Here is a 14,854-nt window from a genome sequence, read left to right on the forward strand (position 1 = left end):
GCGCCGATCAGGCGTTAAGCACGGCTGCGTCCTTTATCAAGCTGCCCCTGGGCAGAATTTGCATAAAGGGCCAAAAGTGCGCGGCGCGTGCTTTTCCTGCAGGTGACGGTTTCTTTTGGACTGAGCTGCTGTTTTTATCGCGAAATCAGAGCATGGGCAAGGCATGCAGAAAAATGGGCTTATAGGGCAGTGCGTGGTAAAAGCATGCACCTCAAGAGGGGCCTTGCTAGATTCCTGTGAGCCTCAACGTAGCAGCCGTCCGGTGTCTGTCGACGCATGCGCGAAGGCATGGTGGACACACGTTCTGTCTTCTCCTGCTTTGCCTTGACGTGCGTTGAATGGAGGGCTGCTCCCGTGCGGGGGGGTGCGGAGGAAGGCGATACTAAGGCCTCTATAAGACATGAAACGCTGACTGGCAGGCTGCCAGTCAGCGTTTCATGTTGAAAATGCATGAACACTGCATGCTGTTGCCGCTTTAATGCCCCCAACGGCCAGAAGGGGACTCCGCGAACGTGGGATTTCCCGCGCATTCTCCACGTCTGCATGTTCGCTCCCCTAAAGAGAGGCTTTTCGTCCGCGGGAAAAGAGACATTTTTGTACAGCAAGCGACGAACGGGATGGGGCTTGTGGGAAAAGACAGGCCTGCTTTGTCCTACCTAACTTGTCTGTTCAATATTTCGCTGGAGCTTGCTCTTAATCGCCACGCTACGCCTTCCCCTGTTTGTGCGCCTTTCCCAAGCTCTACACCTGGCAGCTGCTGTGCGACCCCCGTTGAGCGCGGCTAGAGGCGCCTGAGGGCTAATAAAGAGTGGCTACGCCTAAAAGTAGAGTAATATTGCAAAAGGAAGGGGAAGGGAGCACCAGTAGACTGAGGGAAACACCGTAAGGGGAGGGGCCTTGGTGAAGGAATAACAAGGCGTCATCCTACTTCCGCCGCTTGTACGTGAGCATCCAAACCTCATTTTAAAGTGCTGAAAGGGTATGAATGTAGGTATTGCATTGTGGAGAGTGGTGCATTCTTCGGCCGCACAAAACACCAATACACCCATACACAGATACACCAATACATACATGCACATCCACAAGTTCTCTGCACATGTGTATGGATTTTTGGGGGTATTTTTATTCGAGAACTCGGATGTTCCTCCGCAGTTCCAGTAACCAGCCAACTCTATCTTAACCGCCTCCCTCCCCCTCCCCCTGCCATTCCCCCTCCTCCGCCTGCTCCCCGTCCAGTCTCACGTTAACGCAAGCGCTGCTGCATGCAAGCGCTGCTGCATGCAAGCGTCGTTCTGCTGCCGAACTCCCCCGCCCCTCAAGTGTAGCTGCCTCTCTCAGAGGCCTTTAGGGGCCCCTGTGGCATCCTTACTGAACGTTGCCATCACAGCATCCGCATGGCTCGCCAGTGCCCCTTCTCCTTGATTTGCCGTCTGAGCTCCCGCCTCACCTGCTCCTCTCCGCCGCGCCTCCCCGCGCTGCCTCGAGATGGCAGCTGGAGGAGGCCTCTGCGGCACCAGCAGCGACATCGGAGTCGCCGTCTCCTGCCAACTCCGTCTCTGCAGAAACCACCAAAGGAGACTGCGCAACACCCCCAGGCGCAGAGGGGGCCGCTGCCAAGGCGTGTCTCTCTTCCACTGCCTCCCCTTCTGCTGACGCGGAGGTTGCTCTCGAGCAAGAGGAGGGGCCCCCTCCTTGTGCCACGGCAGCTTCTGCAGCCGTCGCTGCCACTTCCGTGGCATCCACAGGCAACGGCAGACTCGCCAGTTCTTCAGGCAGAGGCTGCGGAGGCGGCACTTGACTGCCAAACTGCCCCCTTAGGCTGGGTAAGGGCCCACGCGGCTCTTCAGGCTCCAGAGCGGCAAGTCGCGCTGCTTCTGCTTCGACTGCCAGTTCCAGCTGCTGCTGCTGCTGCTGCTGCTGCTGCTGCTGGAGCAGCTGCTCCTTTAGCGCGGCGACGCGACGGGCTGCATGCTGCTGCACGAGCTGCTGCATCTCCTCAACGCCGCGGATGTACGTGAGCGGCCCGCGGGACGGTGGCTGGACAGCGCAGCATAAAGCGCGTAACACACATGCAAAAAATTGCAAAAAATAGCACGCCCATGCAAGTAATAGCACAAAATTCAAAAAACAGCAAACCCACGCAACCACTGCAAAGGCGCAGCACAAAATTGCAAAAAAAGAGCATGCACACACGGGGCCCCCGTGAGCGCACTCTTAGACCAACGCGGCATAGCGGAAAGCAACGGGGAAAGCACGACAGCGAAGCGAGGATGGCTGGTACTACTACTGCTGCTACTACTACTACTACTGCTGCTACTACTACTACTGCTGCTGCTACTACTACTACCACCATTACTACTACTACGGAAGAGGAGAGGCGATAAAATCACGCAAACACCGAAGGCAGCCTTTCTCTCTCTCTAGCCGCGCGGTGCGAAGTGCAGGCAGCCACGAGAGGACGCCAAAGCAGACTAAACGCTGAGCTGCGTGGAAAGCGAGGAAAGCCTGGTTCTTTCGCCGAGGAGGAGGGGGATTTCGGTGGGAGACGGGAGGACGATCATCATCTGCACACCACAAGAACGACGCTAAAAAGCTGCAGGAAGGGCTTACGGGGTCCTTGCGAGAAGCGAGCGCCTCCGTGTGGCGCGTTAAGGTTTCTCTGAAATCCGTTTCGTCCAGATGAAGCGCTAGGTGTATGGGGTTTCGCGCTAGTTGGTGGAAGACAGGCAGCAATTCTACACAGTTGCTGAAAAGCGACCAACGCCCAAAGATGTACAGGCCTACACAGACAGCAAGCGGCGCACAAGGACAAACAGCGATAAGAGCGAGATCGATATCGATCTAAGCTACCCATAAACCAGCACGCAACACACGCATGAACAAGCCGAAGAAGAGAAGAGATCATCGGAGACAGACAGAAGACTGCACTGCAGCCAAAGCACGGAGCTCTCTCTATCTCTAGAAGCTCTACGCGCACTGACAGCGGCTAAAGGGCTTTACACGAAAGAAAGCAGGCAGCTGCAGAGGCAACGGAAAAAGAAAAACGGCATCTTCGATATATTGGTGCATGTATGTATGTATATATCATGTGTGTGCGAGGAAGAACGCGATAGAGTTATCTGCAGCAGCAGCGGGGGGAAGGCGGTGGGGGTGTGTGTATGTGTGTGAGAGGACGTGAGAGGGCCTGTTAAGCCTTCTAGAATGAGACGCGCATAGCTGAGTTGGTGCAAGTAGAGCTGTTTTCGCGTAGGCGTAGGAAGAACGACTCAGGCTGGGGAACTGTCCGAAGGCGATCCCCACGGCAGCTGCACAAGAGGGAGGGAGCAGCACCGCATTGCGGCAGCAGGAGCAGCTTTTTCCCGCTCTTTGTTTCTCACCAAGCCTCGCGCGGCTGACGGCAACGATGAGCCTCCGAATGTCTCTCAAATGACCAACGCGATTTGTACGAACAAGAGACAAGAGGACGTCTGCGCAGGCAGGAGGCGCACCGCAAGAGACACCAGCGAGACATAGGAAAGGTCAGCGCATGCAGAGACAAAGCGAGAGGCAGAAGTAGTGCATGCGAAGGACGCCACTCTGCACTGTGGTGGTTTCAAGAGGGAAAAGCATGCGACTGCATATGCGACGCGGACGGACGGCTAGGCACATGCAGCTGTGAACAGCGTGGCGAAGGGAAGACGCTGATCAGAGTCGCGAGGCTTGCAGCGACAGTCTGTGAAGGTCAGAGGCAGGGTGGTGATGGTAGAGAAAGAAAAGAGGGAGAAACGAGGCCTAATTCTTTTTGGGAATTTTTCGGGAAGCGATGCGCGCAGCGCAGGCAACGGTTGGTGGTGTTGTATTGTCTCTTTTTCTTCTTCTTACAGTCGCTTTGCAAACCTTGATACTTGTCTACAGTGGCAACAGCTCTGGGCATGCCGATAGCAGGATTCCACGCGCATTTCTGTTGCAGGACGTCTTGCAAGAGCGCGAGTTGCCCGTTGTAAGTAGTCAAGATGGCGATGCGCTCGCGGGGGTAGCCGAGAAGCCGCATGTGCATGTACACTGCAACGATGTACTCCGCCTCCCCCAAGTTTTGGTAAAAGTGAGGTAAAGGACAGCTCTCCCCCCGCCCCTTATAGTCCGACACATCCACAAACTGCGCTACACAGCCTAATCCTGGATTGGGAGCTGCAAAAAGAGGAGCTTGTTCTACGAGCGGCAGATTCTCCAGACGCGCATACCGCCAGCTATAAAGAGAACCCAAAGAAGGTCTTGCTCGTCCTTGACGATCCAACATTATGCAAGGCACCCCCAGCCGCACAAAACGCTCATACAACGACTGATCCAAATGCGAAAACTGCTGCAACGTCTGCGCGCAGTTACGCGCATCCAAACGCACATACACATGCAGAGAGAGAGATGTATGTATGTACATGCATATACATGTATATACATACATAGAGGGATGCACAGCGGGAGCACACACTTTCATACATACATACATCAATAAACAACCACGTACAAACTCACATACATACGCATACACATACACACATTCATACATACACATACATACACATACACATACATACACATACACACATTCATACATACACATACATACACATACATACACATACATACATGCGCATACACATACATACACATACACATACATACACATACACAAACACATGGGTATGCACAAAGAAAAGACATCCTTCCTACTTTTATACACGACAGCCACTTATTTTTCTCTGTCTCTCCCCCGCTTCTCTCCTGCTCCCTTTGCAGCTGCCAAACTCGCAATTTCTAGAGGCGCAGCTAGCGTGGTCTCCTCTCTGTGGCAGCTCCTACGGCAGATGGTGGCTGTTCAAAGCAGGAGGTGTCTCCAAAAATCCCTTAGAAGTGAACCGCAACGGCAGATCTGCAAGGCAAGGAGGCTCACCATGTGTTTAACAATGGGGGGCAACTGGTGGTTATCTCCGATCAGAATGATGCGCTTCAGGCGAGACGTCTTCTCCCTGGCTTTCTGCAGAAGCATGGGAATAAATGTCTCGACCTCAAGGATTTGAGCCGCTTCCTCCACCAGGAGCGAGTCAAAAGTGAACCCCAAATCCACCAAGCGATCCCGTGTAATGGCGGCATGCGTGCATGTCATGGCTACCATGCGCGCATGCGTCCTGCGCAGCAATTGGAGAGACAGAAACAGAGAAGATGCAGCGGCATTCAGCGGTAGCCATATGTAGATATAGAGAGAACGACACAGGTGTATATATATATATATACACAGTGATACATAATACATGCATATATAGAGTGGTATATGCACATATGTATATAGCGTGATATGTATACATATGTATATAGCGGCATGTAGTATACGTAGAGCAGCGGTATATGTACATACATGTACGCGATGCACCGAGAGAGAGAGACAGGAGTAGAGGCTATGATTCGAGGAGATTCTGTTCGCTTGTTTGCGACTCAGAGGGAGGCATGCAGCGCCTGAGAAGGCTGTCAGCGGCATAAGTTTTCCTCCGCTGCGCGCTTACGTCAGTAGAAAGTCTGCTCTGTCCCCCGCCGTGCGAAGGAGTTCAAAAGCCCTATAGTCTTGCAGCTCGTGCTGCATTTGTTCTAAGTAGCGAATGCAGCTTGAAGCAACTGCAGCATCTGCCTCTGCTCCTCCTGGGAAAAGCGGCTGAGGGGCATCCGCAAAGAAGGCTGTGAACGGAAACAGCAGCTCTTCGAGGCTTCGGCTGTACTTGAAATGCGCGGTCTGCAGCAAACGCGAAAATTGCAGCAGCAGCAGCAGCAGCAGACTTTGAAGCCGACTGGAGAGGGTGCAGCAGTCGATGCAGCTCCTGGAAATCGCTGCATTGTTGCTTGCCGCTTCGCCATTATTCTGCCTCTCTGTGACGTGAGGAGTTCGCACAAGTCTTTGCAGCGTGCAGGGGGGATAGACAGACGATATCAAGCATATGGAGGTGTTATGCAGCAAGCAAGAAGACGGCGTTCAAGAACTCTCTACAGGTTTACAAGGGAGGGATCCCTCGTCAAAAGAAAAACTTACTGCCGCGTCTACAGTAAAGTGAGATTCTTCGGCTGTAAGGTGCTCCTGTTGACTCTGCTGCCCGGCTTCTTCTTCTTCTTCGTCTTCTTCTTCTTCTTCTTCTTCTTCTTCTTCTTCTTCTTCTTCTTCTTCTTGCGGCTGCTGCTGCGGATCAGATGCCGCAGCTTCCTGCCTGCGTTTTTTCCCGCTAGCTTTTGATGGCGGATCGCTTGCTGGCCGTTTCTTTGCAGCTAGCTCGTGCTGATGCTGCGTGGTGTCACTGTTGTTTTCGGAGGCTGTGCGTCTCAGGCTGACGGGCAGCATGACGAAGATTCGACTCCCCCTCTCTTGCTCGTACCTCTCGATTGCCGCTTCCACCTTTCTGCGAAATTCTTCGTCCTCCTCCCCTTCAGGCAACTGCTGCTGCTGCTGCTTGAGATTGCGGATGGTGTTCAGCGCGGCAAAGTATCGCTCAGTTCTGAACTGGATGTGGTATTTAAAGAACTGCAGAGCCGCTTCGCAGCTGGAGCTGACGTCCCCAACCGACACACAAGTCGCCGCTGCAGCTGCGGCTGCCCCCTTGGCAGTTGCTGCTGCAGCTGCAGCAGCAGCTGCTGCTGCAAGCTCCTTCTCGACGCACTCCCCTAGACGGCCAACTCGCTGCAGCAGCTGCTTCCTCCGCTCAAGCACTTTGTTTACGCGTCCATGTTTCGAGAAGGAGAAGTCTTCCACATCGTCACACCCCTCAAGAGGGAGCAAAAGGTCCTCCCGCTGCTGCTGCTGCTGCTGCTGCTGCCAGACTTCCTGCTGCTGCTGCAGGTCCAACGACCCTCTCCCCAGCCTCAGCAGGCGTGTTTCGTCGACGTCAAGGGCAGCTACCTTTCGGAAAAGGTCGTTCAAAGCCGCATTCGAATGCGCAACAAGCAGCGTCTTCTCGTTAGGATTTGCGTGATACAGCAGATATGCCAACTGAGCCGCCGTATCCGTCTTGCCGCTGCCAGGGGGTCCTAACACGACAGTCAAGCCTGGCTGCAAGCCTGATATCAGAGCGCGCACTTGCGTTGGCGTAAACCTAGAGAAAAAGAAATACCACACAATTGAGCGCAAGAGCACCTCTGGCTGATTCGAACCCGCAGGACCCCTCGTAACAACCCACCAAAAAGTAGAAAAAAAATGCGCAACAAGCCACCCCCATATGCATGTTCGCACACGCATTTATACATACACACATATATGTATGTATGGATGTATTCATCCACTGTACATATGGATGTATACATCCACTGTATGTATGGATGTAGGTATGTATACATCCACTGTACGCATACGTATGTATACATCCACTGTACGCATATGTATGTATACATCCACTGTGCATGTATGCATGTATGGATGTAAACCGCGTGCGGTTCTGGCATCGGTTCGACTCTGACTGTTGTTTCCAGCAATTTCGTGCCACCACGCACGCAAGGTTGCACGTGTTTAAAAGGTGGATTTTTGAATGAAAAGCACCTGATACGATTGCGCTTCCGTTCGCATTCGGGATATGGACCATAGCTGGGAAGCGTGTAGCTTTCGAAGCGGATTCGTTCCCTTGTTGCGTCTAGCGCATCAACCTCCCCCAAGGCATCGAAGCCCTCTGCTGCTTTCTCCGCCTCCTGCTGCTTTGGTCGCGTGAAGTGCAGCCTGTGGTATCCCTGTTGCTGAGAGCGCTGCGAAGCAGCGGCTGTCTCTTCGTGCGGAAGCTCGAGGCTCTCAGCTAGCGGGAAGGCCTCCTTCATGTGCGCTACATCCAGAAACGTGTCTCTGAGATCCAGAGAGGGCAGACGGCTCGCCATCCGGGTGTACGTACAGCCCTTGGGGTCGCCGTAGCCTAAGAAGAGATCGTGCACCCAAGGAGGAACCACAACGTCTTCAGGGTTGTTCATCAAGCTTTTAATTGTGGCGAGGACGGCCTTGAAATTATTCTGCCGAGCACTTCGACGCAACAACACATTCATCTGCGCGTGAAAGTCGACAATCCCGCCTTCCTTCAACTGCTGCAAATCTCGGCTGTATGCACAGCTGTCCAGCAGCACGCGCAACGTCCGCAGAGTGCCAACCGGCTTGTGCGCTGCAACACAGTGTCGTACACACACACATACAAACACAAATAATACACGTATACACAAACAATACACACAGAAACACACACTAATAATGCACATACACACAAATCGTACACATATACACAAACACAGACACAAATAATACACATATACACAAATAATACACATAGAAATACACACAAATACAGACACACATACAAATACACAGACACAAATAATACACAGAAATACACACATATACATGCAAATACACACACGAATAATACACACACATACATACACAAATACACAGACACAAATAATACACACATAAACACACACACACACAAATACAGACACGAATACACACACCACAATCATCCACATACACACACACGTATAAATCACTAACCACAAGCGCAACGAGCCACATCGCAGCAAGGCACCCGCATCCGAAGCACAGCAACACAGACAGACAGACAGACAGACTGATACACAGCAAACACACACGCCCCCTCTCCGAGAGACGGTAGGCTGGCTGCCTGGATATCGCCATTTATAATACGAAAGGCCCAATAAGTAGCCATGTGCGGATGGATCTAGTGAATATATATATATATATATACATACCTATATATATGTATAAATACAGCTAGAGAGAAAGCAGGAACCGCATGCATTAATCGATACACATATACGTATGTGCTACGTATCAACACACATACATGCGCATACATGTAAACATGGCGACATAAAGAAACAGACGTTTAAATATATATAGAGGTAATGTAGATATATATAAATATATATATATATATATCAGCACAATTGCAGAAAAGGGCCTCAGACGCGCTCCTTGCGGAAAGGCCATTTTTGTGAAGATCCTTCTGAAGGCGCAATGCTGCTGCTGCTACCATTGCTGCTGCTTTAGAAAGGCACGAAAAGAGAGGGAAGCCAAGAGAAGAGGGGGAAAGAAGAGGTGGCGTGCAACCCTCTTAGAAGCCTCCGTATTCGTAAGAACCCCAAGGCAGCTGTTTGTGCGTCTTACGCTTAATTGGGCTTGGTTCAGAAATGCAAACACCTTCTTGATCGAGCAATTCCATGACTTCTGCTCCCCGCACTGCCAAAATACCAAACCCAGCGCGCACGTGGGAAGGAGGAAGGCCTTCTGGATTAGTCGTGAGAGGCTTCAGAGGCGCAGCGATTGCCAAGCAGAAAACAACATCGTGTTCTCTCAAACAGTCCCACTCCCTCCGCACTTGCTGAGGGCATCCTGCAATATCAAACACCAGCTCTGCCTGTACCTCGGACGGAAACTGCTCGCCAACCTGCATGCAAACACCCCACACCCCCACAGTAACGCAAAAAAAATTCACGCCTCACTGCATGCGCCACCAACCGACAGGCCACACAGGGCACATAGACAGATACAGACAGATACAGACAGAGACAGACAGACAGATACAGACAGATACAGACAGACAGATACAGACAGACAGATACAGACAGATACAGACAGACAGATACAGACAGACAGACAGACAGATACAGACAGACAGATACAGACAGATACAGACAGACAGATAAAGACAGACAGACAGATACAGACAGACAGAGACAGACAGACAGATACAGACAGACAGATACAGACAGATACAGACAGACAGATACAGACAGACAGACAGACAGATACGGACAGACAGATACAGACAGACAGATACAGACAGATACAGACACATACAGACAGACACCCTTCACAAAAATCCCCATCCTCCGCCTTCCTTTCCTTCCTTCCCCTCCTAAAAAGCCTCAGAGACTCTTTGAGAGACACCCCGCACGGCCCTCCTCCGCCTACTATGCGCATTTGACTTGCGTGATGAGAAGCAGGAAAAGAGAGTCGAGCAAAAGGCACTCCCGCGGCAACAGAAGCACACGCAAACAGCCAGAAAAAAATGTTTATTTACCCTTGGAGGAAGGACTGCAACTACGGTAAACCTTTCGAGCTTCAACGCCATTCTACAAGACCCCTCAAACACAGTATCGCCTCCCAAGTAATCTGCAGCATCCGCAAGCTGCAAGAGATCTTCTTGCTGCTGCTGCTGCTGCCCTGGCATAGATGCTGATGGATAAGCGGCCGCAACAGCGCTAGCAGCTAGTCGGCGACGTGGCTTTAAACGCCACAAAGCATCCTCAATCTCCTCCTTGATTTCATACAGCGACTCCAGCCTAAAAGAACAGAACGAAGCACACGCAGAAAGCAGGTTCATACACCATACATACTTGTACATATACACACATGGCATACAAATACATACGTACACCTCTATGACATCCATACACCTATGCACAGCAGACACCTACATGGACGTAGACATGAATATCTATAGACATATATGTGCATAAACGTATACGTATATGATCCTAGACGAATACACATACATGCATATACAGATATAATTAGGCAGAAATACATGCACAAACACGAGCATGCGCAGATACGTACTCCGAGTTTAAGCACACACCTAACCACATTCACATATGCATATAGAAATACATTTGTGCAGAAAAATTCCTATTTATGCATAGGCATGCGTACAAAAGATGCACATGTACATAGATGTACATATATCATGACAAGCGAAGACCTTGTTTTCTGTACCGCGAAACATGTCTGTCCACCTCGTTGTTACAGGTACACATGGAGGAAGTAATATGTAGACACTACGCACACGGGCGTAAGCCTACAAAATACAGATTCCCTAATTTGTGAAAAAAGGGGGGTTGTGCCTAAGCGTTCGCATGGTAGTGTGGCAGCGTGGGGGAGGCAAATGCGGCGGGTGATCGGACTAAACTAGGCCTTAAGAACCAATATGTGTATATACACACACATACACATACATACACATACACACACATACACACATACATATACATTCACACATACATACACACAGACATACACATACACACAGACGCATTCACACAGACACATACACATACACACATACACATACATACACACATACACATACACACAGACACATACACATACACACAGACACATACACATACATATATGTATATAATTGTCACCTGAAGAGCTTGAAATTTCTCAGCAGATAGTCGTGGACGGTGAGAAATTGGAGGTTGAGTTTGGGAAGCGCTCGTGCCTGCTGCAGTTGACGCGAGTGGTGCAGCTGCTGCTGCGGAAGGAGAACTTCATCCCAGAGCTCGAGCTCATCTGGGTAGAGAGGCTGACTGTTGATTTGTTGCAGTTGATCTTTCTGCCGCTGCAGCGCTCTCACTAGAACGGCTACCAAGTGCTGTCGAACCCACGACTTGCTGCGTTTGCGACTGTCGCATGCAGCAGCCGCTAGCTGCTGCGCTCCTGCTGCTGCTGCTGCCGCTGCTGCTGCTGCTGCGACGGCTTGCGGCTCCGGCACGCCCGGCAGCTGCAGGGGATCCAGCAGCTGCAAGTGGACGCACAGATCGAGCAGTGTCAAGAGCTCCTGCTGCTGCAGGAGCTCCTGTAGTCGCTTCCAGTCATCAATTGATGATATAGGCTCGAGGGCAGCGTCTGCCAGCGCTGCGCACGCCAACGGAGCTTTCGAGCCATCTGCTGCTCCGCTATGACCACTACGACCATTACCACTACAGTTCTCCCCCCCCAGTTCAAAGCAGCGCCGCTGGAAAGCCTCAACGCGATCATAATGCCGAGCTGTACATGCAGCTGCGCTCAGCGGCCGCCCTAAACGCAAAACACGCAGACAACGAAGACACGCGGCTTCAAAAAACAAGCACGCCAAGCCATACGGAAAAAGCAGACAGCATATGGCAGACATAAAGCAAGCAGACAGAAAGCAGACAGCAAGCAGAGAAAAAGCAGACAGCAAGCAGAGAAAAAGCAGAGAAAAAGCAAGCAGCCAGAAAGCAGATAGCAAGCAGAGAAAAAGCAAGCAGACAGAAAGCAGACAGACAGCAAGCAGAGAAAATGCAAGCAGAGAAAAAGCAAGCAGAGAAAAAGCAGACAGCAGGCAGAGAAAAAGCAGACAGCAAGCAGGCAGAGAAAAAGCAGGCAGCAAGCAGCCAGAAAGCAGAAAGCAAGCAGCCAGAAAGCAAGCAGCCAGAAAGCAGATAGGAAGCAGAGAAAAAGCGGACAGAAACCAGCCAGAAAGCAAGCAGATAGCAGACAGACAGAAAGATCGCGAGCAGAGCTCGGAAAGCCCCAAAGAAGGGGCCTAAGAAAAAGCAGCAGAAAGGAGGCAGCACGCCTCCCTCCTTTGAATTTTCTGCGTCAGTGCAGCAGTGGAGGGGTGTGGCTTTGTTCTCATCGAGACAAGCAGCCGTTCGCAAGAGCCTCAGGAGCAAGACACACCAGTATCATCGTCGATTTCGAACCGCTCGTAGAAGAAGAGCTGCTGCAGCAGCTGCCGTAAGACACCAGCCTCACTGCATGCAGCCGCAGCGCTGCGCTCGGCTCGAACGGAGAGCTGCTGCTGCTGCAGCAGCGGCAGCAGACACCGCCGTGTGGGTAGCTGCGTCAGCAAATCCACGAAAAACTCCAGCATGCGCTCAAGCAGCAGCACCAGGGGAAGGGGGACTGCGTCTTGACTGAAGGATCCCGCTACGTCCTCTGCACACCCCACGCATGCATGCACGAAAACACAGACACTCAACAAATCAACACGCATGCACATGCAGAGCCAGGGTACCCCTGCTGCAGTGTCTGCTATCCTGCTCTAAAGCCGCTTCTCCAACTCGGCTGCAAAGAGTGCACTGACGGAGAATCGCGACCTCAAAGAGAGAGAAAGAGAGAGAGACACACGCACGGAGCAGCAGCATCTGCTGCTGCTGCTGCTGTTGCTGTTGCTGCTCTCTCTCTGTGTGTCTGTCTCTCTCTCGTTTCTCTCTATCTCTGTCTCTATCTATCTCTATCTCTGTCTCTATCTATCTCTATCTCTGTCTCTCTCTCTCTCTCTATCTGTATCTCTCGCTCTCTCTATCTCTGTCTCTCTCTCTATCTACCTCTATCTCTCGCTCTCTCTATCTCTGTCTCTCTCTCTATCTACCTCTATCTCTCGCTCTCTCTATCTCTGTCTCTCTCTCGTTTCTCTCTATCTCTGTCTATCTATCAATCTATCTTTCCGTCTAGGGGCCTTACCTGAAAGGACTACGAATTTCCGCATAAGCACAAACATGAAATCTCTGTCCAAGAGTATTTGTTGCAAATGCTCTCTGTCGCGTGGCGACTTTGTGCTTCCGCCTGCTGCTGCCTCGGCTCGTCCTTCTGTGCTGTCTGCTGCTCTACCTCCTCTTCCTTCTTCTGCTGCTGCTGTCTCCGCTGCTGCTTGCTGCAAAGGCGTCAAGCGTTTCTGAGCTCGCTTCCACAGGAGGGCAGCAGCGGCGCTGCTATCGAGCAGCTGCTGAAGCGCAGACTGCGGCAGTCGCGCGAAGCAGCAAGGACCGCATACCGACAGACAAAGGCGTCGCAGAACTGGATGCTCCAAGCCGTAGAAAGCTGAGATGAAGAAGGAAACCAGGAGGCGTTGTTCGTCGTGTGTCAAATAGATGACGCAAGAACCAAGGGAAAGCTGCGTCTTCGTTGTACTGCTGTACGCTTGACCATCCTCGCGGCTGGAAAGCGCGCTCGCAAGGTTGCTCCCACGGCTGTTGCTGCCGTTCTGCTCAGCATCACTCTTCCCTTCTTCTTTCTCTTGCTCCTGCTGCTGCTCTTCTTCTTCCACTGGTGCTGTCTGTCCCTTCTGCTGCGCCTTTGCCGGAGGGGGTAGCTGTGCAGTGGCGAGGAGCATCGCGAGACGGTAGAAAAATGCCTTCAGTTTGGCTGCAAAGAAGTCGGCGGGTAGATCGCTCGCGGCTTCTTTCTTCTCCGACTCCTTTTCTGCCAAGTCTCGCTGCTGCTGCTGCTGCTGCTGCTGCTGCTGCTCCTCCCTCTCCTCCTTCTGTGGAGCGCCGCCTACAGCCACGACGGCAGGCCCTGCTATTTGCCTCAACGCGCGTAGCTGCCGAGGCTGACGGTACAGAGGCAGCAGCATCTCCCCCCCCCTAGCTCCCGAGCCAAGCAACAAGGCGCAGATGCTCAGGAGATGTGCTGGCTGAGTTGTACCGGAGGCTTCTTGCCCCTTCGCTGTCGCAGCAGGAGGCGTGCTGCAGAAAGAAGGCCATAAAAACGCTTCCAAGTAATGCGTGTGCTCAAGAGCTTGCAGAGCAGAGCCGCCAAACCCACTCCGACGGAGGTGTCCATACACCTCGGCTACTAAGGCCGCTACTCCCTTTTCTCCGCCAGCTTGCGCTAAATCTGCTTGCGAGTGGCTTGCTGACGCGCAGTGAGCCTCCCAGGAAGCCTTAGCTGCCTCAGCAGCAGCTGCAGCTGCTCTCGCTGAGGCAGCTCGCTTCTCGGCAGCTTCTAAGGCTCGCTGCTGCTGCTGCCTCGTGAGCTCCTTTTGCTGCTGGGGGTCGGAGGCTTCCCGGGGAAGTTTCTGATCCAGAGCTTTCTTGAGCGCTCTGACGCGACCTTCAGCGACAGCTGCAGCCTTCTGCTTCTCTGCAGCTGCGGCTGCGAAGTAAGCCCCCGCGTCTGCATGCAGCGGCTCCTCCCGTTGCAGCCATGTTTTTCGACCTAGTTGTACTAGCCTGTGACTTTGCAGCTCGGAGAAGGTGAGGGTGGCCTTCGTGCTGCTGCTGCTCCGAGAGGAATCGATCGCACGAGGCATGCCTC

The 14,854-nt window shown here is 52.2% G+C and overlaps 1 protein-coding gene across 1 annotated transcript; it reads right to left on the reverse strand.

The window, feature by feature from the left end:
• Window positions 1-435: 435 nt before the first annotated feature.
• On the reverse strand, window positions 436-14,849 carry LOC34623155 (RNA helicase aquarius). Its single transcript, XM_026337783.1, is given in 15 exon segments — window positions 436-555; window positions 1,504-1,578; window positions 1,708-2,037; window positions 2,611-2,780; window positions 3,378-3,652; window positions 3,885-4,348; window positions 4,928-5,162; window positions 5,535-5,758; window positions 6,053-7,103; window positions 7,544-8,144; window positions 9,167-9,446; window positions 10,083-10,344; window positions 11,212-11,866; window positions 12,494-12,751; window positions 13,280-14,849. Coding segments are annotated over 15 exon segments (6,570 nt in total).
• Between the last annotated feature and the right edge of the window lie 5 nt (window positions 14,850-14,854).

This window comes from Cyclospora cayetanensis, unplaced genomic scaffold (assembly GCF_002999335.1).
Source record: "Cyclospora cayetanensis isolate NF1_C8 unplaced genomic scaffold, CcayRef3 CcayRef3_contig_20, whole genome shotgun sequence".
NCBI lineage: Eukaryota > Apicomplexa > Conoidasida > Eucoccidiorida > Eimeriidae > Cyclospora > Cyclospora cayetanensis.